Below are 26258 nucleotides of genomic sequence, written 5' to 3' on the forward strand. Positions count from 1 at the left end.
GGGACCAGCGGACCCTCCGTAGGCAAGCCGCAGAAGGCAGCCTGCCACCCTTGCGGCGACCGGCAGAGTGCCCCATGCGGCTTGCCGCCCCAGGCAGGTGCTTGGTGTGCTGGTGCCTGGAGCCGCCCCTGGGGAAGGGGCAGTGACACTGTTGGGGTGGGGGGGACGCACTCCTGGTGCTCTGAAAGAGATTGTGTGTGGGGTGGGGAACAGGGCAGTGACATTGTGGGGAGCAGGCAGCCCTGGCATAGGCGGGGGGTGGCTCTCTGGGTTGTGGACACTGGGGGGGGCAGGCCTGGAAAGGGGGGGCCTTGGCAGCGGGGGGAGGGCAGCCCTTGCGGGGACACTGAGGCGGAGGAGGCAGGTCCCTGGCGGTGTCCCCGGGCGGCGCTGTGGGAGGCAGTCGGGGCGGCGCCATGTTAAGAGCCGCCCTCCTCTGCCCCCCGCGCTTCCGGCTGCTCCGGCTCCGCCGCCCGCCAGCGCCTCCGAGCCCGCGGCCTGCGCCCGAGGTAAGCGGCGGCGCGGGCCGTCACGCGGCTCCCTGTTCCCGCGAGGATGGGGTGCAGGGCCGCGCTCGCCCTGCCGGTGCCCGGAGCGGGCCCTGCCCCGGGGCTGCGGGAAGGCGGCAGAGGCGGGCTCTGCCGACAGGCCCCAGTAGCGCTCCCCGTCCCGGCGGGCACAGCCATGGCCAGGCCCCGCCGCGCTGAGCGCAGCCGGGACTCGGGGGTGGCGGGACTCGCTGCGGGCCCGGCGGGAGGTAGCGCGGCGTCTCCTAACCCTGGGGCCCCTGCAACGTGAGACTGAGCCGGGCTCTCCGCCCGGGCTGAGCTTCGCCCTGGCCGCGCGAAAAGCGCCGCCAACCCAGCGTCCAGCCTCGCATCGCTTCAGCCAAACGGGTGCCACGGCCCCCCGAGTTGACGCTTGGTCCGGGCAGCGGGGCCCTGTGGTCTCGGTTGCACGAGTCCTGTAGAAAGAAATCAAATTGCGCAGGTAAAGCTTGCAAATTAGTAAAGTGTGTGTGTGTGTGTTGTAATGAGATACCAGCCTATTGCTCTGTGCTGGGTGGGGGAGCGAGGCAGTGATTTCATGCAAATCTCCCTGTTCCTACAAGGAGCTCCTCAGAGAGGACCTGGGCATCATTGTAGACAGCGCCATGTATACCCCTTCTCAGTGGACATCTGCAGGCAGAATAGCAAACGATGTTTTGCTGTGATGGAGAGGAATGGAGAATAATGCAAAGAATATGATAATGCCTATATATCTGCCCATGTTGTGGTCTGTACTGTGTACAGTATTGGTCACCCTATCTCATAAGGCTACTGCAGAACTAGAGGACATTCAGAGAAGCCTTAAGGGCATGGAATATCCCATGTGAAGAGAAACTCTGAAGATTGAATAGTTTTAATTGAGAAAAGAGATATGATAAAACAATAAGGAAAAGGTAAATGGGGGACTCCTTGGAATCACTTTGCCTGACTCCTGTATTTACAAAAAGTTCCAGTCTGATGGTAATGGAAATTAACAGAGTATCAAGAAAATCTTCTGTGCAATAGTTCTCATGGTAGAGACAAATGCAGTCCCTCTCAAAGTAAAGGGAATGATCGCCTATGCACTTTGAGCTTCTTTGCTTTAACACTTTGAAAATTCATCTTTTCCTCTTATGGAATATTACTGTAGGCCGTGGGACCTACATGGCTACAACAACAGGGCATACTATTAAAACTATTGGAAGTTAGGTGAGACAAACATTCCCCTCCATCTGTTGAATTGTTTCCTGCAATATATTTTCTCCTTTGTTTTGCTTCACTTTTAAATAACTTTTATGCAGTGAGATTACTCAGTAGATAAATAGAGCTCATAGAGGATCAGGAAGAATTGCCTACCAGACTAAAATTGCATTGCCTCATTGCATTCCATTGGTGATCCTGCTACTGCAAAGACTTAATCTGTTATATTTCCTTTCCTTTTAGTTGCCTTTTTCAACATATTGAAAACGCATTGATTTCACTGAAGATACAATAAAAATGAATTTGGTCTGCTGCATATATTTCTTTTTGACTAAAGCTTTCAAAGCTGAATGTCAGAGTGTGAATTTAGGAGCTTAGTTTTAGGCCTGGATTTGAAAAATTTGAACTTTAAACAGTGGCTTGATTTTTGTTATGTGAATCAGCACTGATATAATCAAATTCTAATGTGATTATAGAAAAAAGAGTTAGACGTGACCACAAGGAAATATTAATTTTGTATATATAAAAATCTAGTGTAAAGATTTGTATAGCTGTGGAATTGTTCTGTTAAAAAATTGATTCTTCTGGAGGATGACATGCTTTTAATTCATCACATTTTGGGCTTGAACAAAAATACAGTCAGTAGAACAGATAAACACAAATACTACCATTTACATTTAACACTGAAATTAGATTAAAAATCTAACAACCCGAAGGCAATAAGAAACAGCCGTTGTTTCTTTGCTGATAAAAGAATATTTAACTGAAGGTCTCTTTTAATTTACAATTACCATATGGCTTTATTTAGAAGCTCTCACTTAAGTTAAATGTAGTAATTTTCTCCTGATATTTATAGTTTTTGAATGTTGCTAAAGAAGACAGCTGCATTTTTATTGGCGTTTTCCTGGTTAGAATTTAAACTTTTATGGTTTCAGAATGAGGAGAAAAGGAAGGTAATAGGCATCACAATTAATTTGTGATGTTACTTTCTTAGCAAGTCAGGGATGGGTGGACATATTTCTGTTACGATAGGGTTTCACAGTAAGATAGAAAACTACATTAGGCTAATATTTCATAACAGTAGGATAGTCCTTTTTAACTTTCTGCAGCTTTTAAAAAAAATTGCATGGTAAATGTATGGCTGGTAGATATATTTATTATTTGTATTGTGATAGTGCTTAGGGGACTAGCCATCACCTTCAGCCCCCAACTAAAACCTTTTCAGTGCATCATCAAAGATCTACAACATATCCTGAAAAATGATCCCTCACTCTCACAGATCTTGGGAGACAGACCTGTCCTCACTTACAGACAGCCCCCCAACCTGAAGTAAATACTCACCAGCAACCACACACCACTGAACAGAAACACTAACCCAGGGACCTATCATTGCAACAAAGCCCAATGCCAACTCTGTCCATATATCTATTCAAGTGGCATCATCATAGGACCTAATCACATCAGCCACACCATCAGGGGCTCGTTCACCTGCACATCTACCAATGTGATATATGCTATCATGTGCCAGCAATGCCCCGCTGCCATGTACATTGGCCAAACCTGCCAGTCTCTAGGTAAAAGAATAAATAGACACAAATCTGACATCAGGAATCATAACATTCAAAAACCACTAGGAGAACCTTCAACCTCTCTGGCCACTTAGTAACAGACCTAAATGTGGCAATTTTGTAACAGAAAAGCTTCAAAAACAGACTCCAACGAGAAACTACTGAACTTGAATTAATATGCAAATTAAACACTATCAATTTAGGCTTGAAAAGAAACTGGGAATGGCTGAGCAGTTATACACATTGAATCTATTTCCCCATGTTAAGTATTCTCACACCTCTTGTCAAACTGTCTGTAATGGGCTATTTTGATTATTGCTACAGAAGTTTTTTCTCTTAATTAGCTTCTTAGAGTTGATAGGACAGCTCCAACCGTTTCATGTTCTCTGTATGTGTATATTTATCTCCTCACTATATGTTCCATTCTATGCATCTGATGAAGTGGGCTGTAGCCCACTAAAGCTTATGCTCAAATAAATGTGTTAGTCTCTAAGGTGCCACAAGTACTCCTGTTCTTTTTACATCCCTACTGTGCTAGTTGCTTTACAAACATATGAAAAAGACCATCTTTTCCCTCAGAAATTTACAGTCTTCCTGTAAGGCAAGAGAGAGTAGATGAATACAGGAAATACAACGCACAAGCAAACCAGTGACAGAACTTGGATTAGAACTAAATTTCCTGGCTAATCATACTGTGTTTAAACAGACAATGCTGTCTCCCATTAAAAAAAAAAATGACAGTGTAAACACATCCCTAGTGAACTGTTACTGTTGCATGATATTTGGCTATGGTAGCATCCTGAATAAAAAAAAATCCCATTTCCCTTCCTCATTCTTCCAGAGCAGTGTTCCACCTTTTCTCCTCCTCCTACCCTTCTCCCTTTCCCCCTAAAAAAAGAGAACATGGAGTTGGTGGGTCACCTTACTAAAAACTTTGGGAACTACTGTTATAGAGGATATTCTCCATGGTAGCTGAGGGCTGATAGTGAGATTAGTAGATGCACCATCTTGACTTATTTAGGAAAAGTGGAGTATGAAATACGGTAGAAGTACTGGAATGGAAAGTTAGTTCTCATACTTCTGTCCCCTCTCAGTCTCTGTCCTCTGCTCACATATTCCCATATGTTCTGTCCAGTCTCCTACCTCAATACATCATTTGTCTCTGCTTGTTCCTGGCTCAGCCATTCCTCAGTGAGTGCCAAAGAATTACTGGAAAAAAACATCTTCAAGAAGCTACTGAAAACCCAACTGTTCAGTTAAGTGTTTAACATGAAATGGCCATGCTGCATTTTCTGTTTGGTTTTGTCTGATATTCTTTGCTTGTACCTTTAGATTGTAAATCCTTAGACGTGGGACCCTGTTAACTTTTTGACACTGACTTATTATTCGATAGTACCGTGGGTATTTAAGATGCTGTGTATCGGTCAATGAGGGTTTCTTTTAAAGGGTAGGGTAAAATGAGCATGATGAAGCTATGTATTCTTAGGGCTTTGTAAGAGGCCCTCAGTTCAACCTGAGGTACCAGTTAGCTTTTAACTGGTATAAACCAAAACCATGTGGTTATGTTGTACAGCACTGCTCATCTAATGCCTTCCAATCACTTCACAACGTTTGATTAAACCATATAAAGCTGGTGTAGAATCTCAGGAAGAAATGCATGTGATCGAACTGTTTAGTCTGCTCAAAAAAGTTTTAAAGAGGAGAATAAAAAAATATTAAGGATATTTTTGTGTAGAAAAATTTGGCAGGAAGAGAGAAAGGTAAAAGAGGCAGAGGAAATGCATGAAGGCCACAGTGTGAAATTGGAAGAAGCTACAAATGCATTGGGCTTCTTAGGATGACATTAACTTAGTAGCAGTGGGATTCTTTATTAGAGAAATATTGTTTTTGGAGTCTTAGAATGTAGAGAGTGAATCTCTTAGTTCTTCTAGGTCATCTCCCTGTTCACTGCAGGTGTGTTGATTATTGCAAGTATTCTGGGTGGGTTTCAGCAGAAATATTTTAATAGGTTTGAATGGTACCTACTTTTCCAGAGAAGATTGCAAAAGTATGTTTTTATATTTTTCAGGTTCCTTATTTTTGTTTAAAGATCGAGAGAAGTCAACCTGGTAAGATGGAATCCTCTGATATTGTACAGTGAAGCCCTAAAATACAAACTAATGTTAATGTTGACAGCCTAGAAGTAGCAATAATTATGTAATAAGTGGTTTTGAGAATAAACGTAAAAAAGATTTGGAGCCTTCTAAAGACCTTGCCTATCAAAGATGCTAAGAATCTAGTTCACTGCTGTGTTACTCCAGTTTTATGCTAGTGTAATACCATCATAGTCCTGGGAAGTTACACCAGTAACAGTAAAATTGTAGTAATTGAATTAGGGCCCAAATGTATAGTCATGCTCTTACTGTCTTAATGTAAAGATATAAGTATTAGCACCAGTTTCTTCAAGATGCAGATGTCGATAGTTTAAAAGGTTCTATTTACTAGCAAAAGTGAAGGTATTTGGGTAGTAAGTGTTTATTAAGGAGTTAAAACTCCCAAGCACAGAGAGTATGGTGAGAAAACATATACTTCTAGAGTTAATTTATGAACAAAATGAAGGCAAAGGATAGGATAATTTCTGTTTTGTACTGTTCTGTTCCTTGCCAGGCTTGGAAAGTAGTTTTTGCAAAGGCAGAATAACACAATGATCCGAAAATGGTGGATTGAAATGTAAATTCATTTTAAACGTGTAATGTAGGAGTAGAAGCTGGAGAATAAAATACTATAGATTGCCAGAGGTAGAATGATTTCTTAAGAAAAAAGATGTTCAAACCTGTGTACCACAAAAGAACATATGAAGAAGTGTCTTGGTAACTTGATCCATTCTCTTCATACCATTACTGTTCTCTCCTCTATTAAAAGTTACCACCCCCAAAAACAAAAAAGTTTGGTACCCTATTATAGACCACAGTTATTAAACCTGAAATGTTCATATAAAGCAATTGAAGTTTTGTTTCTGAAACATGGAAAGAAATTGTGTAACTGGAAGGTATCTTCTTTGTAAAAGTCAGCTGTTCTGCAGTCACATGAAAAAAATGGGCCATCCTGATTATCACTACAAAAGTTTTTTTTTTTCTCCTGCTGATAATAGCCCACCTTAATTGATTACTCATTATAGTTGGTATGGCAACACCCATTTTCTCATGTTCTGTGTATATGTCTTCCTACTGTATTTTCCACTGCATGCATCCGATGAAGTGGGTTTTACCCCACAAAAACTTATGCTCAAATACATTTGTTAGTCTCTGAGGTGCCACAAGTACTCCTCATTCTTTTTGCTGATACAGACTAACACGGCTACCACTCTGAAATGTGAAAAAAGTGGCCATTCAAAGTTGTTGTGTTTTGTTTTCTTTTTTTAAAAAACCTACTGCCTGGAGATACAAATTGATAGTGGGTTGTTTTGTTTTTAACAGCTGAAATTATGGCACTGAAACAGATTTCCAGCAACAAATGCTTTGAGGGTTTCCAGAAGGTGTTTGAACATGACAGGTAAACATTACAAAGGCAACCTAAAATTTTAGCACATGGAGAGCAATGGCAGTATTGTATTACTTCCAATATTTCCATAGTCGAAAGAAAAAGACAAAATATGCATTTCCCTGATTCTAATATTAGTGTTTTAGAAGTTTCATTTTTATATTGTCTTCAGCTTACTAGTTGCTTTATTCTACATTTTTAAACACTTATTACTAAGTTCTGCAGAGGGAAAACATTAATAGTAAATTTACTATGTCCTGAGAATTGGTCTCATCACCTTGGGCTGCTGTATTTGTAATATGGAGATATGAATATATATTAACTCCGTGTGAGTGAAGCAGTAAGTGTTTGTCACATGACCAGATGCATCAAACAAACTAAAATAGAAGTAGAAACAATCTTTTAGTGAGGAGGAATTACCTATACAACTATATATGAGCATGTAGTTTTCATTTCTAGTCTCTAAAAGACACCCATTACTCATGAATCAGCAGTTCTTTTCTGTGAAGGGGAGAGACTCTCTTTTAGATAAAGGTCAAACTCCAGTTGCTTACGTAAGTCTTTTCAGCCTGTTTGCTTGTGGCATGAAATAGAGTATAATTAAAACGTATTATAATATTAATTAGGTGCTTGTCCATCTTTCAAATTAGAGTATATATATTCCTTTATATAGTACTGCTGCTGGAAGATCTTGCATCTAAAGAAAGTAGCTTCTGAAGAAAACATGCTTTCTAGTGGCAGTTTTAACATTGAATAAAAATTGGGCAGTTGATTAGTGTATCAGTCTGGGAGACAGAAACAACTTGACTTTTGCTTCTATATGTACTGCACTGTAAATTGTGTGAGCTATCTGTATATATTCTTAAAATATCTCTCTCCAATTTAATAGACGAGTTAGGCTGAACATTGTTAGGTCTTGAATTCCAAATGCTAATTTAAAAAATATTCACTACCAGCCAGACTGTAAGGATTTGGTTTATTTTTCTTTCTTTTTAAAATGTATTTAAAACATAGTAGAACTGCAGTCAGTGTTACTCAATAGGCTAATGTTGTGGCTTATTTTATATTGTTATTCATACTTATTTCATTTGCACTCTTTAAAATACTATTATCCATTGAATCAATAATGGCTAGGTTTAGATATTCTGATTAGTATTCTAGAAATGCATAGATAAACTCTAGATCAGGGATTAGCAACCTTTGGCCTGCGGCCTGCTAGGGTTTACCTGCGTGGGCTGACGGATATTCTGACCGCTGCCTCCTGCTGCCCCTATTGGCCTGGAACGGCGAACCTGCAGACGCGGCAGATAAACAAACTGGCCTGGCCCGCCAAGGCTCTTACCCTGGCAGACTGCGTGCCAAAGATTGCCCATCCCTGCTCTAGATAATGAGTGGGTTTTTTTTAAAATGATTGTCCTGGGCTTGTCTGTTAGATACTGTTAATCAAATGTATTTTGTTGCTACAGTATAGAGTTAAAATGCAAAATGAGGTTTGGAATCTATTTGCCACCAAAAGCAGAAATTGGAAAGTGTCCTGTGTTGTACTGGCTCTCAGGTGAGTAATGTGAACTTTGGTATTTTTAAAAGATACTATTAGGTTAATTTAAGACTCAAAATGTGCAGTATGTAAAAAAGGAGATGCATTGATTCCATTATAGTAGAGTTGCCAACTTTCTAATTGCACAAAATGGAAAATCCTTGCCCTGCCCCATCCTCAAGGCCATGCCCCCTGCCCTGGCCCTTCTTTGAGGCCACGCCCCCCCACTCCAGCCCCCTTCCCTTACTCACTTTCATTGGACTGCTGGAGCAGGAAGTTGGAGTGTGGGAGGGGGGTTGGGCCCAGCTGGGGGTGTGGGCTTTGGGGTGGTGCCGGGGATGAAGGGCTTGGGGTACAGGAGGGGGCTTCAGGCTGAGGCTGAGGGGGTTTGGAGTGTAGGAAAGGGTGAAGGGTGCAGACTCTGGGGCCTGGTCCACACTATGCAGTTAAATCGATTTAAACAGCGTTAAATCAATTTAACGCTGTACCCGCCCACACTATAACACACTTTAAATCGATTTTAAGGGCTCTTAAAATCGATTTCTGTACTCTTCCCCAACGAGAGGAGTAACGCTAAAATTGATATTACTATATCGATTTAGGGTTAGTGTGGATGGAAATCGAAGTTATTGGCCTCATCATTTTACAGTAGCTACCCACAGTGCACCGCTCCAGAAATCGACACTAGCCTCGGACCATGGACGCACACCACCGAATTAATGTGCCCTAGTGTGGACGCATAAAATCGATTTTATAATATCAGTTTTATAAAACCGGTTTTAGTTATTTCGATTTTATGCTGTAGTGTAGACGTAGCCTGGGAGGGAGTGTGGTTTGGCCTCCAGGATAGGGCTCAGGGCTGAGAGTGCTGGGTATGGGCTCTTGGAGGGAGTTAAGGTGCGGGAGGGGGTTCTGACCTGGGGCAGGGGGTTGTGATGGAGGAGGTGGTTTGGGGTGTGGGCTCTGGCTGGGCGGCACTTACCTCAGGCAGCTCCCGGTCGCCCGTGCAGCAGGGCTAAGGCAGGTGCCCTGGCTCCGTGCTGCTCCCAGAAGCAGCCAGCATGTCCGGCCCCTGAGTGGAGGCACGACCAGACAGTTTTGCGTGGTGCAGGCATTGCCCCCGCAACTCTCATTGGCCGTGGTTCCTGGCCAATGGGAGCTGTGGAGCTGGCTCTGGGAGTGGGGACAGCGTGCAGAGTTTCCCTGATCGCCCCTGCACCTAGGGGTTGCAGGGAAATGCTGGAGGCTTCTGGGAGCTGTGCAGAGTCAGGGCAGAGAGTCAGGGCAGAGAGCCTACCTTAGCCCCATTGCGCCTCTAACCACACTTCTAATGTCCTGGTCAGTGGCCGGAGCTGCCAGGATCACTTTTCAATTGGGCATTCAGGTTGAAAACCGGACTCCTGGCAACCCTGCATTGAAGACTGCTTTTGTTTGGGTTTAAACACTCCCCTGCAATGTGGTATTGTACTCGCATATGAATCGACCAGCCTTAGGGGGTGCAGGCTGCCAGATTTATGCCTTTTTTTTCTTTTCTGTGCCGCTGGAGCAGTGCAGAGAAACTTGAAGGATCTGGCCCTGCACATGCAAAAAAATCTAGAACCTATATATTGTTGATGGGCCTTTAGCTCATGTTGATTAAATCTTCAAATAGATTTAGGATATTCTGTGTAATTAATAAAAAGCAGTGCCTAAACAGCTTGTGATAAGCTGGTGTTTGCACACTCAATAGAAATTTTACTCTCTGGACCTGTTTCTGGAAGAAAAAATTATCAGAACTAAACCAGTAGGGTGGAATCCACAACGGGGAAATCTGTCCTATTTAAGTAAATTTGCTATATGAAAATTGTTTCATCCTGTATCCATGCTGTAGGATATGGTACTATTTAGATCTCAGGGACTGGATATAGTGTAAAATGTTAATCTTAATGCATGGCGTAACAGTGGAAGAATGACATTTCAGTTCTAAAACAAATTTTAATAGGGACTACCAGTTTGATTGTATAAACAAATCAGACCAAGATTGAAATATGGATTTTGCCAGAGGTACACGGTGTATTTATAAGATGTAGAAGAATTTAGTTAAAAAACAAAACCAAACTGAAAACCTTGTCCTAATATATGCTCTACCAATTTAAGCAGTAGTTGTTGAAAGCAATGTTTTGCAGCCTATTGTAATTTTACCAGTAGTCTGATATATGTAGCTATGGTAAAGTTTACTTGTTACTTTTGATATTTTTCCCCAATTACCTTCTTTAACTGTTAATATTTTGTATGAATTGTCAAAAAATAGCAAATGTATAGTATTGATGGTTGGCAAAATTAGTAAATGTCTCAATTCAGTGTACAAGCATAAGTCACTAAAATTAGAGGCAGTTACAATTACATTAAAGCTAGTGGAAGTACAAGGGTAGAATAGGCCAGTAGAGGTGTGATTCTAAGCCCTAACCTGTACTTGACTTCCACTATAGTTGAGTGTTGTGCATGCAGAATGATGACAGATTGCATAAGAATGTTAACATCTAATATTGGAGCTGTTTATAGGTTAGAAGAAATTGTCTGAGGAGGTACCACAACTCTTATACAGCACTTACAGTAAAATAACTAATTACAAGCAAGCCGCCTTTGCTAATAAGTCAATCAGTTGAAGCTATCTAAAACTCACCACAGGTGAAGGTTAAAACTACAATCTGTAACTCTTCTTATGTGGCACTGTGAAGACTCCTTAAAATACTGATCTACGTTATCGTAGACTTGTAATTCGGCTTCAGTTTCAAACCTGCTCTGTCATAAGCACAGATTGCTATGGATCCTGAGGTATAGGGATTCACCATGCTTATTATAATTGCTAACTAATGAAATACAGGACTTTATTTGTCACTTAATATCTTCTCAAATGACATCTTATGCAGTATTTGAGAACTCTGCTTATAGTAAATGAACAGGCACTTCTGTGGCTCTGTGGATGAAACATTCAGTAATCTAATTATGGTCAATACCTAATCATGGGCAAAATCCGAAAGATCTTTAAAAGGAATGGTGGTTGATACAAGTGGGAAATGAAAAAGTTAGTATGATCAAATCTTTTCTTCTGTGAAAATGTGTAAATGTAACTGAGTCTGTTTCTGTGAACTGTTAGCAATTACATTCATTCTTAAGGCATGAATCCCATTTATTTTTAAACTTCTCTAGTATATGTTGGAAGCTGGAATGCTGTGAGTAGTATATAACCAGTCGTATTTTTATCTCTAGGATTAACTTGCACAGAACAGAACTTTATTACCAAATCTGGTTTTCATCAAGCTGCAGCTGAACATGGCCTCATTGTAGTTGCACCAGATACCAGCCCACGTAAGTGTCTTCAGGTTTCATGATGAGCCTTCAACATGTAAATGTTTTCTGCTGTTTATCTGCAAAGAATAGAATGATTCATGTTACCACTAAATGTATTGGTGTAATTGTATCTGAATTTGGAATGTTCCATATCTGTAGGTTCTGTAGTTTATACCACTTTGCTGGATTATTTATTTAATATATACTAAATGAATTGTAACTTTAGAACTCCACTATTAAAGCCATTTTAATACAAATAGCCTAAAAATTAAGATAAGGGGGCAGTTCAGATGACACATGGGCAATGCAAAACTCTCATTCCCCTCCATTTTTTTTCTCGTTCTCCAAAGTCCCTGGCTTACACTCCATGTGTATATCACTCCTTGGTGTATATCACTGATACTCAGACAGAGACTCGAGAGCTGCAAGTGGCTCTCTAATGTGTCTCTTGCGTCTCTTTGCAGCACATGATATTAAAACACGGTGTGATTTAATTATTAACTAACCTAAGCTATTTAACCAAGCAGGATGTTTTTACTATGATATTAACCCAGGGGTAGGCAACCTATGGCACGTGTGCCAAAGGTGGCATGCAAGCTCATTTTCAGTGGCACTCACACTACCCAGGTCCTGGCCATCGGTCTGGGGCCTCTGCGTTTTAATTTCATTTTAAATGAAGCTTCTTAAACATTTCAAAAACCTTATTTACTTTACATACAACAATCATTTAATTATATATTATAGACTTAGAGAGACCTTCTAAAAATGTTAAAATGTATTACTGTCATGCGAAACCTTAAATCAGAGTGAATAAATGAAGACTTGGCACACCACTTCTGAAAGGTTGCCAACCCCTGTATTAACCAATTGTAGTTGATAAAATAATAGTCATTTAGCTGTGAGAATTTATATATAATATAAATAGTAAATGAAACAATGAATTCATGGTACTGTGGCTTTTTTGAGTAGTGTTGATTGCTAATTTGGCTCCTGAATCACAGAGATCTGAGTATTACTGGTATATACTGTGCTGTACCTTACATCATCCCTGGAACCCTGTTGGAACATGGAGCTAGTGTTTTGTTTTTACTGTGTTGCATGATTTTTCAGAGCCTTTTAATATTTACTGTACTCAGTACTTATAAAGCTAAAACACTTTAAAAAAAGCACACACCTCTCTTCCCCCTATGCAGAAGTCTGGCTGTGGTAGGGTTCCTTGGCTGGTGTAATGTTCCCTGTATAAGGCATTGATTAGTATGGAAATTGGGGAACCTGAAAAGGGGAAATTCTGTACCCACGTTTGTCACAGTTCTCTGGAGAGTTCTGTAAATTACACTACAGCTTTCTGAATGCTCTTGGTATTTCCTTCTACAGTGATACTTATGCTATACATATCGGAGGAGCCTTTCTGATGTTTTCCAGCATTTGATGGGATTGAATCTCAACAAAAATGCTTGATTTAATTCCCCCAAAACAACTTCCTAACAAGTTCCTTCCAGAAATTAATTGTCATGGCTAGGTATTCCAGTTATCCGGACATGGAATGTAAGATCATTGAATACTTGAGAGCCGTTGATCACAACAATGACTTAAGGACAGAATTTCAACTTTCTGGAAGTTCTATTCTTTAATCTCTTTTTTGTACTAAGAAAAAATACTGCAAAATATTTTGCTGAACTGCTAGGGGAGCAACATATATTCTTCCATATTTTATCCTAGGTCTTCCTGTGTTTAGTGCATTTTTAATTCATATGCAGAAAGTATATTGAAACAAGCATTGTTGTAACATGCATTCATAGCTATTATGTACTGCAGAGTAGGGATGGCCAAATCTTCATTATGTCATTCAGATAACATCAGATTAAGGGTTTGGGGCTGTAACCGCCCTTGGTTGCTTGGACTTGCTTTTGTGCTACCTCTGGCCATTTGCTCTTTGCATGCCTGTCCATTGATAGGATCACACATTCTCTTTTGCACTAACCGCTTGGCCTGTCTCCTGCCTTTATAACTTCCCATAACTGGAATAAATCAAAGCAGATGACTGCAAGCTCCACTGTGTTAATGGATTTTCTAGTGCACCTCTGATGTCCATTGTGTTCCAGACAGCCTCAGTTCACTGTTCACAGGGCCCAAATCTCTAACATCTTTAAGTTATCTGGAACATTGTGTTTGCAGCAGACTAAATGTAATCACATACTAAAGTAAGTGGTCTGAACATAGCGTGGAGAAAATATTCAGAGTGGTGTTTGCATGTGCGGGTGTCTGTAAGTGCACACCCAGTAGAAACTCTCCTGGAAACAAAACGTGGGAAGCAAAGAGACATAGCAGTATTAGACACTTATCACTTCTTCTGTGGTAGTGTCTAAGAAATGGAGTTAGGAGTCAGGGCCCTGTTTTTCCAAGCACTATATAAACAAACATAATCAAGACAGTCTCTGCCCTAGAGAGCTCATTATCTAAGATTTGGACAAAATGCAACAGCTGAATAAACTTAGAAGCCAAGAAGAGAGGGAGAATCAAGTTATAGTACTGTGATGGTGCAGCTTACCTTTTTGTCATCAAATTTGTCCAGTCCCTCAATTTCCCCTCTTGGTGATTTTGCCCTCCAGCTGAATGAAAAACTCTCTTTCATGGTAAACAGAAATAAACAGGAAAACATAAAACATGGTTTTAAAGCCTCTTTGTGAGGATATAAGTGAACATTTCTTCTCTTTACTACAGGCATTTGCCCCTCTTGATGGAATGTCCCAAACAGTCCTTTGTTCATCTCCATTGAGGCTTCTTCCCAGGCTGCTTTTCCACGTTTTTTCCTTAAGTCCTTTCCTTTAGCAAGATTATCATGCTGGTCCTTCCCTAGTTTCTTCCTTAACAGAAAGATTCACAGCAAGTCTTACCATCTGTCTCAGACAGAGGTAACCAACCCTTTTATACCCAATATACTTGATTTACAGCCTACAGTTCCCATGATTCCTGGGCTACAAGTTCCAGAAATCACTCAGTTTTTGGCAGAATCTGCGTCACAGAAGTGAGCTAAACTTTGATCCTCTTAAAAGCCCCAGCTCAGCCTGTGATAAGCAAGAAGGTGTGTACTCATAAATTGTTCCAACAGTTGTGTCAAATTAGGTAAGAGTTTACAATTTAATATGGGAGCAAAAAAGTCCCTTGTAATTCTGGTTTTAGTAAACAGGGGCATGTTAGCAAGGAAGAAAGTAATGGTCCCTGTGCTAGTGGCACCTTAAATAATACATTCAGTTCTCAGCGGACCAAATTTGATGATGAATCCTGGTCACATGCCACCTGGAGGCACGTTGTGCATATACTAAGAAGAAGAGTTCTGGGACCTGCTATTAAGAATATAAGAACGGCCATACTGGGTCAGCCCAAAAGTTCCTCTAGCCCTGTTTTCTGACAATGGCCAATGCCAGTTGTCCCAGAGGGAATGAACAGAACAGGTAATCACCAAGTGATTCATCCCCTGTTGCCCATTCCCAGCTTCTGGCAAACAGAGGCTAGGAACACCATCCCCATCCATTCTGGCTAATAGCCATTGATGGACCTATCCTCCATGAACTTACCTAGTTTTTTCTTGAACACTGCTTTAGCCTTGGCCTTCACAACATTCTCTGGCACGGAGGTCCACAGATTGGCTATGCGTTGTGTGGAAAAAATACTTCATTTTGTTTGTTTTAAACCTGCTACCTATTAATTTCATTTGGTGACCTCCTAGTTCTTGTGTTGTGAGAAGGAGTAAATAACACTTTCTTATTTACTTTCTCCACACCAGTCATGATTTGATAGACCTCCTATTACATGCTCCGTTAGTCATCTCTTTTCCTGGTCTTATTAATCTCTCCTTTTATGGCAGCTGTTCCACACCCCTAATCATTTTTGTTGCCCTTTTCTGAACCTTTTCCAATTCCAATATATCTTTTTTGAGATAGGGTGACCATATCTATGCGCAGTATTCAAGATGTGGGCGTAGCATGGATTTATTTAGAGGCAATATTATATTTTTTGTCTTATTATCTAGCCCTTTCTTAATGATTCCTAACATACTGTTCACTTTTTTTGACTGCTGCTGCACATTGAGTGGATGTTTTCAGAGAACTATCCACAATGACTCCAAGATCACCTTCTTGAGTGGGAACAGCCAATTTAGACCCCATTATTTTATATGTATAGTTGGGATTATGTTTTCCAATGTGCATTACTTTGCATTTATCAGCATTGAATTTCATCTGCCATTTTGTTGCCCAATCACCCAGTTTTGAGAGATCCTTTTTTAGCTCTTCACAGTCTGCCTGGGACTTAACTATCTTAAGCAATTTTGTATTGTCTGCAATTTTTGCCATCTCACTGTTTACCCCTTTTTCCAGATCATTTATGAATGTTGAATAGGACTGGACCCAGTACAGACCCCTGGGGGATACTACTATTTACCTCTTTCCATTCTGAAAACTGACCATTTATTCATACCATTTGTTTCCTATCTTTTAACCAGTTACCAGTCCATGAGAGGACCGTCCCTCTTATCCCATGACAGCTTACTTGCTTAAGAGCCTTTGGTGAGGGACCTTATCAAAGGCTTTGAAAATCCAAGTATACTATATCCACTGGATCCCCTTTGTCCACATGCTTGTTGACCCTTTCAAAGAATTCTAGTAGATTGGTGAAGCATGATTTCCCTTTACAAAACCTTTACAAAACCATGTTGACTCTTTTAAATTATGTTCATCTGTGTGTCTGACATCTTTGTTCTTTACTATAGTTTCAACCAGTTTGCTCAGTACTGAAGTCAGGCTTACTGTCCTGTAATTGCTGGGATCACCTCTGGAGCCCTTTTTAAAAATTGGCATCACATTAGCTACCCTCCGGTCATGTGGTACAGAAGCTGATTTAAATGATAGGTTACAGACTACAGTTAGTAGTTCTGCAATTTCACATCTGAGTTCCTTCAGAACTTTTGGGTGAATATCATCTGGTCCTGATGACTTATTACTGTATACAGGGAGTACTCAGACTTATGACACAATTCGTTCCTCAGAATTGCGTTATAAGTCGAAACCACTTTTCCTATAGGAATCAATGATATGAACGGGGAATTGGTTCTCGAACCAAATCTTGTTACACTATTTTCACCACATTAACCTAGAATTTTGTGCTAAATGAATTATAGATGACTAATGTTGGAACAACAATGTATTTACTGTACACTGTATTTTGTAAACAGCATTCAAATAAACATATAAACTCACATATGCTGCTCAGAATGCTGGCAACACAGGCTCGAAAAAGCCAGGGAGAATGGCACACATGCTGAGCCACAGCCAATCACTGTTCAAGCTTTCTGTTTGGCTCTTGGTCCCAGACTCAGCCAATCAAAAACAAGCAGCATCCCTACCAGGCAGCAAGCTACCCTGCTGCCTCAAAGCCAATCAGAAGTGTCCCTTTCAGTTCTGGGCCAGTATAACGCAACCGGGAAGTGATTTCAAGCGAACTTTATGCAAATCAAGCATCATAGGGGCAAAACGGGCAGTCAGTTGAAAAGCATTGTAAGTGGCGTCCGATGTAAGCTGGGTGTCATAACTTTAAGGATTCCCTGTAGTTTGTGAATTTGTTCCAAAACCTCCTCTAATGGCACCTCAATCTGGGACATTTCCTCAGATTTGTCACCTAAAAAGAATGGGTCAGGTTTGAGAATCTCCCTCACATCCTCCTTTAGCATCTCGATTGTCCAGAGGCCCCAATGGTTGTTTAGCAGACTTCCTGTTTCTGATGTACTTAAAAAATAATACCAAAAAAAAAAAATTTGAGTTTTTGGCTAGTTGTTCTTCAGATTCTTTTTTGGCCTTCCTAATTCTGTGTTTACATTTCATTTGCCAGAGTTTATGCTCCTTTCTATTTTCCTCACTAGGATTTAACTTCTGCTTTTTAAAGGATGTCTTTTTGCCTCTTATTGCTTCTTTTACTTTATTGTTTAGCCGTGGTGGCTCTTTTTTGCTTTGCTTACTATGTTTTTTATTTTGGGGCATACATTTAAGGTGAGCCTCTGTGATTGTGTATTTAAAAAGTTTCTGTGTAGATTGCAGGGATTTCCCTTTTGGTGCTGTGCCTCCTCATTTTGTGTAGTTCCCCTTTCTGAAACTAAATGCTAGAGTGTTGGGCTGCTGTGGTGTTTTCCCTGCCACAGGGAAGTTAAATTTAATTATATTATGGTCACTATTACCAAGTGGTGCAGCTGTATTCACCTCTTGGACCAGATCCTGTGCTCTACTAGGACTAAATGAAGATTTGCCTCTTCTCTTGTTCCAGGCCTAGCTTCTCCAAGAAGCAGTAATTTAAGGTGTTGTCATAAACAGATAGCTAAGGGTTAATGTTCTTTTACCTGGAAAGGAGTAACCTGAAACACCTGACCAGAGGATCAATCGGGAAACAAGACTTTTTCAAATCTGGGTGGAGGGAAGTTTGTGTGTGAGTCCTTTGTTCTTGTCTTGTGCCTGTCTCTCTCTCGGCTATGAGAGGATTTCTGTTTCCTGCCTTTCTAGTCTCCTGTTTCCCAGTTGTAAGTACAAAGAGATTGGTTTTTTTTTTTTTTTTTTTGTATTTACATATGTGTAGTTGCTGGAGTGTTTTGAATTGTATTCTTTTTGAATAAGGCTGTTTTATTCATATTTCTTTTAAGCAATTGACCCTGTATTTGTCACCTTAATACAGAGAGACCATTTTTATGTATTTTTCTTTCTTTTTACATAAAGCTTTCTTTTTAAGACCTGTTGGAGTTTTTCTTTAGTGGGGAACTCCAGGGAACTGAGTCTGTGCTCACCAGGGAATTGGTGGGAGGAAGAAGTCAGGGGGAAATCTGTGTGTGTTAGATTTACTAGCCTGACTTTGCATTCCCTCTGGGTGAAGGAGGGGGGTGGGGGAGAGATTGGCTCTCTCTCCTTGTGTTTCCAGGACTGGAAATAGAGAGGGTGGAGTCCCTCTGTTTAGATTCACGGAGCTTGCTTCTGTGTATCTCTCCAGGAACCCAGGGAGGGAACACCTGGAAGGGAGAAGGGAAGGGAAATGGTTTATTCCTCTTTGTTGTGAGACTCAAGGAATTTGGGTCTTGGGGTCCCCAGGGAAGGTTTTGGGGGGGGACCAGAGTGCCCCAAAACACTCTAATTTTTTGGGTGGTGGCAGCTTTACCAGGTCCAAGCTGGTAACTAAGCTTGGAGGTTTTCATGCTAACACCCATATTTTGGGCGCTAAGGTCCAAATCTGGGAATAGGTTATGACAGGTGTCAAGAAACTTTGTCTCTGCATCCCGTCCTGAGGTGACATGTACCCAGTAAATATGGGGATAGTTGAAATCCTGCATTATTATTGAGTTTTATTTTAATAGGCTCTTTAATCTCCCTGAGCACTTCACAGTCACTATTACCATCCAGCTCAGGTGGTTGGTAATAATCTCTACTGCTATATTCTTATTTCTAGAGCATGGAATTACTATCCATAAAGATTCTATTGTACAGTTTGGTTCATTTAAGACTTTTACTTCATTTGATTCTATTGTCAAGTCATGGGCAAACTGAAGAGGGATAAGAGATGGCCGGGTGGATTGAATTTAAGGAAAAATATAAAAAATAAGTACTTACAGTATAGCCTTGGTGAAGGATGTCTACAGTTATTCAAAAGAGGAATGACTTAGGTTTTATACGGGGTTCTAATTTATTATTGACATGAAACAGAAAAAGTGAATTCAGAATTAATATACAGAAGATGTTCCTGATGGAGAGAGATACTAGACTGGAAACTCCCAGGGGAAGAAGTGGAACGTATAATTTGAATAATTCAAAACTAGACTGGACAAAGCGATCAAATACATATGGTAGTATAGGGTATCTTGTATTGGCAGGAGAATAGGCTGGATTTTCTGTTTCTAACATGTCCTTGATTTATTGATAAGAAATTCATAGTGTAGTAAGATTCAGTTAAATTAATATCTGATCGTACATCAGAGACAAATTTTGGGATTGAAGGGATGAAGAAAAGTGAAAATTAAGAAAACTTTGCACTTTCTACGTGTGAATCTCAAAGCATTTTTGAAACATTAATGAATTAACCCTCAAAACACTGTATTACTGCATAAACATCATCCTCATTCTATGTTTTTTGGGAAACTGAGGCACAGATGTTTAAATTTATCCAGGTCCATCTAGAAGGGTGTGGCTTATGGAAAAGAATACTCTAACATTAAACATCTGATAAAGATGGGACAATAAACACAGAATCACTTTTCCATGATAGGTGGCTGCAATATTGAAGGAGAAGAGGAGAGCTGGGATTTCGGCACAGGTGCTGGTTTTTATGTAGACGCCACTGAGGAACCATGGAAAACCAACTATAGAATGTACTCATACATAAAGGATGAGGTGACTTTTTTCCCCAATGAAATTAATGTTGCTAAATGTGTTAAATTGAATCTCATTGTTTTGCCTTGACTAGAGGGACTGATCTTCTCTTAATTGCACTATTGTAGTGAGATGGCTGCTTATCATGCATATCAAAGTTGGACCATTTTCATTAGCAGTCAGATGTCATTATTTTCAAAATAGAATGCTTGACCAAATCTATTAAGATGATGAATAACAATACATAGAAGTCTGTTAATTTGCAGCATGAGTGGTCCAGATTAAAAACTAATGTTGACAGGGACATGAAATACAAAAAAGGCCTCTCCAGATCAAGTTGGCATTCTGCTCATTTTGTGAGAACATATTTAGGGATTTAGTTAAAATGAGAACAGGGTTATAATGAAACCTCAATCTTGTTATGCATGTACATTTACATGTAATATGTCTAGTAGATTAACATCTCATAGACCATGAAATGTCTACAGATGTTTGACATGTGTCCTTTTGTCTTTAGTGTTATTCAGTAGTTGAGATTGTTTTGTACTTGTGGTTAATTTAACAGTTGAGGTCACAGTCTGAAAACTAACTTGTACATTTAATCTCACAATAATTTTATCTGGATTAAAACACAGTAGTAGATCACATTAAGTTGCGTGACTCCCAAAGTCTAAATATATTAAAGTCTTCCTTTTTTTTGTCATACTTGATTTTTTTCAGCTGCCTAAATTAATAAAAGCCAATTTCCCAGCTGACTCAGAAAGGATGTCTATTTTTGGGCACTCAATGGGGGGTCATGGAGCTCTTATCCTTGCTTTGAAGAATCCTGGAAAATACAAAGTAAGATATTAAGTTTTATACAGTCTTCTAGAGAAAAAACATTTAAAAATCAAATTCAAGTTAAACTCTGTTGCAACCTTTAAGATTTTAAATAACTTTAATTTTAATACTAATAGTCTACAGGTACTTGGTACGTGTACTGAATGCTACTGTAAAATGCATTAGCGAAATACCAACTACAGAGTTAAAAACTGAGTTAAATATCCTCTCCAGTGGACAGTATTAAAAAAGTCTTATTGCTATTCTATCCAGACTATTGTAGTTCAGCAGCAGCAGCACCTTTATGTGGCTGTAGTGTAGCTGTGGCATCACCTAGAATGGACTTCCATCTTGAATAGTCTCTTACAGGTCGTCTTCCTTCATGATGAGTCAGTATGGGAGGATTTGGGCTTCTTAACTCCTTCAAAAATCACATCTTCCAATCTCATTTGTGGCCGATCTCATGCTCTCTTTTCTTTTACCTCAGCTCTGTAAATCTTCTATAGAAATGTACCATTTTCTGCCCATTGGACAGGATCCCATGATTGCAGTCACTTTGTTTTCATGTGGGCAGAACTTCAACTTGCCAGAATCATCCACGTATCTCCTCATTTGTGGCAAAATCAAACCAATAGATGTTAAGAATAGACTATTACTTTTGACATGGAAAACTGCTTAGTTTTCTGTCCTCAGCTGTTTTAATGGCCTTGTTTCTGCTCTATATAACAGGGCAGTCATCACCACTGTGTTGAACACTCGTATCATAGTTGTCATACACATAACTTTTGTCACCATTGATCTTAAGTCCCATAGATTCTGAAAATTTTTTTTTTGAGGATTTAGTGTTCCCAGTGATGCATATAATTGTATGTGGGTCGATGGTAGTATTGGACTGAGAATCAGGAGTACCCCAGGGCTGCATTCTCTCTGTTATTTCTAATGGACTATGTGATGACAAAGATGCTGTAGGCCTAAGTACGAGATGTGAAATTTAAAAATTCATCTTTAGAGGATTTTTTTTCCTCATGTGACCTTTTTCATGTTGCTGTGCAAAGTCTTGACATGTCTGCTCAGTTAGAGCTTCAGTAGCTTGTCTCTACAAGCCCACATTTGGAACCACATGCAGGAGACCATAATTCATGTGTGCAAAGAAGGTCACAGTGGTTAGTTCATACATCAAGAGAATAAATGAGTATAAAATTCACAGTTGAACAGATTGACTGTAGCTATCACCAAAATAATACATCTCAGTTCATTCTCTTAGTCTTAACTGAAACAAGGATAAAACATAATCAAAACCTTAATTACATTTAATTTAAAAAAATTCAAATAATGAGGAAGAGAATCGTTATGTCACGTCTCTGATCCAGAAAGTCTCCCTTAAACAAAAATTTTGAAAGCATGGCAAAGGGCCAATTTAAGGAAGATATGGAATCTGCTCAGAAAAATAACTTTAATCTTTCATACTACTAAATTATTTCTATCTTTTGTCAACAAAAATTAAATTTCACAAAGTGTATGATCTTGTGAAAAAAGATTTCTGTGCAACAGCTGATTAAGGAGAAATTTCAGAGGAATTTAAAGCCTTGGAACTGTAAGGTTCAAAAAAGAACTAGATAAATTCATGGGTGGATGGATAGGTCCATTAATGGCTATAAGCCAGGATGGACAGGGATGCAAAACCATGCTCTGAAGTGTCCCAAGCCTCTGTTTGCCAGAAAATGGGAATGCTTCACTTGATGATTATCTGTTCTGTTCATTCCCTGTCAAACATCTGGCATTGGCCACTGTCGAAGACAGGATACTAGGCTAGATGGACGATTGTGTGAGCTGGTATGGTAGTTCTTATATTCTTAAGATTGTTATAAAATGGCTCAAAGTTTGTATTGAGTTAATTCCCAATACATGCACATTACAATTCATAACATTTTTAAGCTGTTCTGTCTTCCTTGGCATCTTCAATAAATGCCCCCATTTTATCGCTTTCAAAATCTAAAGTAACCCCTTGCATTTTTGGTTAGCAAATCATTTAGCTCTTTATTGTTAGATGAGAGCCATTAGTGTCTTGTGTGTGTGGAGGGGAACTAATTGTACCTCTTCTCTTTTGTGGTCTCTTTGAGCACTTATTTGTGGGTTGGTTCCTTTATACATTTTTTTTTTTAAAAATTCTAATTATGTCACAAGACTGAGATTGACTGCTGTGTAAAGGTGAGAACAGAGCACTTGCTCCCCAACGTGCTGCAGTTGTAACTAGGCAGAACAGCTTTTGAATACGCTTTCCACTCATATCTTGCTTATCAAAATGACTTTTCTTGATCCATATGTTTGTGTTTCTAAACAGTCTGTATCAGCATTTGCTCCTATCTGCAACCCAGTTCAGTGTCCCTGGGGGAAGAAAGCCTTTGGTGGATATCTGGGATCAGATCTAACTAAATGGGAGGTATGTGTTGGAGAGTCCAGTCATTTAATGAACTGTAAAAATGATTGTGACTGCACACGTAGTAGGGAAGCAAAACATGAAGTGGTGACTTCTGTTTTGAATAACACTGTGTTATCCCATCACCAAACATTGACTCCGACTGTACAGTACTTGTGTGGATACTGATCACCATCATATTGCTGGCTGGCACTCTACAAAAACAGACTTGAACAGGAGGCTGTTCTTACCACATAGAGACAGTAAATTGTCTCCTCACTTTTGAAGATTTTTAAATTGAGATAAATAGAAATAGGAGCAAGCTCTGACTCTTCATCTGCTTCCTGGAAACATTGAACAGATGAAAATCTGATCCCTTTTTTAGGGTGATGAAATGCTCTGAAGGCTCCCTTAAGGTATGTCCACACTACAAGTGAAGTGTGATCATAAGATGGGTAGGCTAGCTTTAATTGAGCTAGCACAGGTAACAACAGCAGTGTAGATGTGGTGGCATGGGCTTCAGGACAGGCTGGCAACCAGAATATGTGGCTAGACTACCTGGAGAGCTTATATGCCAACTGCTTGCCCATGCTAAAGGCCATGCCATCACATCACCACGGCTATTGTTTCCTGTACATTTAGAGTAAGCTGGCACAGTATGCCTGAGCTACATTCGATTGCAGAGTCGACGTACCCAAAGTGTATATTCCTGTATTCTCTGTGCACAAAGGAATTGCTTCTTATAGTGGCAGGCAAAAGAGGGAAAATGTGTTGGTCAGAGATCAGTAAGTCTTGAGTTCTGTAGGAGCAGGCTGGCAAAACATTCAGTTCTTTAATCGTGATTAAATACTATGGGCATTGATACTGATAGAACAGGATTTGAGTCAGTGAGATAGATTTAAGGTTTTGCCCTGAGAGCCCTAACTTTGAGCTTACTACAGAGTTTGGACAGCCTTTTAGTGTAAACATTGTCTTAGACCCCAGTTTGTTGCATTCCATGTCCCTATCCTATCCTAAACAATAATTCTAACTCAATTGGGTAGTATAGTTACTAGGCGAAGAAAATTCTCAAAAATGTTGTAACACTTTTAATTAGTTTAATTTTATTTCTACAGGCATATGATGCTACCAATCTTGTGAAGTCTTATCCAGATTCCCATCTCGACATCTTAATCGATCAAGGCAAAGATGACCAGTTCCTTTCAGCAGGGCAGTTACTGCCTGACAACTTTATTGCAGCCTGCACAGAGCGGAAAATCCCTGTAGTCTTTAGATTGCAACAGGCAAGTACCAAAAAGTACCTTTTTTAGGGGAAGCAGGGTGGGGGTGGCTGTTGCATCCGTCCCATAATTACTGGGTTGACTCTGTGTGCCTAAAAGGTGAAGCAGCTAGCCAGAGACAGGCCCAGTCCTGACATAGACAAGACAGGCAAAGGGTACACAAAGGTAAAGTGATTTGACCAAGGTCACACAGCAGATCAATGACAGGGATGAGAACAGAGAGCAGCTTTTTGACTCAGTGCAGTGGTGTATCCACTAGACCCCACTGACTTAATTACTTTGACAACTACAGGGGGAGCCAATTTTTAGCTTAAACATTATAAGGTATTTTGAGTGCCATCCAATCTATCGGCAACATGCTCATGAGGAAGAAAATACATGCATTTTGTTGTTGAAGATAAGTATCTTGCTCTGTTTTAAATATATTGCAGTAACCCATCACAAAATCATCATGAAGAAAGTGTGTGCTTATCTGATTTATCATCTATATACATTTAAACAATGTAGTAGTGTTTATATATGATGTGTATCAGCAAAGTGGTACATTGTTGGTTTTGGCTGACAGGATCAATCAGGGGGCAAAGAAAGAGCCTTCCGTTTCCTGTAGCATTATGGTGCAGAGTAGCAGTAGCCTGAAATTCTTCAGGGTTTTTGAAATGACTTCCTCCTATCTGCCATGTCCTTCCCAGATAGCTACTGCCTGCACAGCAAGTGTATTTACTACTTTCCCTCCGTTTCTTTATGGAGTGTGCCCATCTTCATCGGGATAGAACAGCCTAGGGCACAGCCAGTTTATGTAGCCTCCTAGGGCTAGGACAGGCCATGCATAAATCTGAAACAACCTCCTTACTGCCTTCTTAAAATGAGCAGACAGACATTGAATGAGTCGTCATTAACAATGCTCAAAAATACAGTTACAACGCCGTATCATTAAGTACCTTGAATTGCTGAATGTTTTTCTCTTTGCTAGGGCTACGATCACAGCTACTTCTTCATCACTACGTTTATTAATGATCATATCAGACACCATGCAAAATACCTCAATGCTTGAAGCGTAAGACTCTCTTCTGTCCAGTACAAGTCAATATGTACACAAATGTTAACAAAAATCACTTGCTGAATTAGTGCCTATAAAACAGAATTGTGCTGATAGTACTGCTAAAAAATCCTTAATTCTCTCTGTGTACTTCAAAATAAATATTTTGAATGTGTTTATCTGCTTTGAAACTTGTTTAACCATATTGGGAAGAGCATCCGGAGGGTATGGCTCAGAATAGAAATGATCATTTAAGTGTTTTTGTTTTTAAACAGCATATTGACATAGAATGTCTGTGGTCTCAATATGGTGCAGACTGCAGCAGGAGGGTATGTGGGTGAGAGGAGCACTCGTACCACACTAACTTCCAATTTGTCACTCATTCAGCACTGAACAGAATAACTGGACAATTTTGAATACATGGCTGAAAACAATAGCAAATTAAATGGATTTACACTTGTGTTTTTCTCCTGCCTATTGAAATGTATTTCCAGGCCAAAATCTGCAGCTGTTAATGGACAATGCAGACAAACTTACACTGCACTGTGATCAACCATTCCCCCTTGCTAACCTTTAACCTGTAACTGGGAGTGTGAAGGGAAGGGGCTTCTGCAACAGATACTCTGAAGGCAG

The 26258-nt window shown here is 40.0% G+C and overlaps 1 protein-coding gene across 6 annotated transcripts; it reads left to right on the plus strand.

Annotated features, from left to right (window-relative positions):
- Positions 1-407: 407 nt before the first annotated feature.
- Positions 408-25804, plus strand: ESD (esterase D). Of its 6 annotated transcripts, none has more exons than XM_030565165.1 (11): positions 408-509; positions 4477-4551; positions 5364-5403; positions 6751-6826; positions 8281-8369; positions 11601-11699; positions 19971-20095; positions 20795-20914; positions 23235-23333; positions 24425-24592; positions 25560-25804. In XM_030565165.1, exons 1-11 carry the CDS (start codon positions 417-419, stop codon positions 25638-25640), a joined length of 1065 nt encoding a protein of 354 aa, XP_030421025.1. In that variant the 5' UTR covers positions 408-416; the 3' UTR covers positions 25641-25804. The 6 variants fall into 6 exon arrangements, with proteins under 6 accessions (XP_030421025.1, XP_030421070.1, XP_030421033.1 ...); XM_030565201.1 differs by having other exon boundaries at positions 440-509; positions 4431-4551; XM_030565173.1 differs by lacking the exon at positions 4477-4551 and having other exon boundaries at positions 409-509.
- The last annotated feature ends 454 nt before the right edge of the window (positions 25805-26258 follow it).

The sequence above is a fragment of the Gopherus evgoodei genome, chromosome 1 (genome assembly GCF_007399415.2).
Source record: "Gopherus evgoodei ecotype Sinaloan lineage chromosome 1, rGopEvg1_v1.p, whole genome shotgun sequence".
Taxonomy (NCBI): Eukaryota; Metazoa; Chordata; order Testudines; family Testudinidae; genus Gopherus; species Gopherus evgoodei.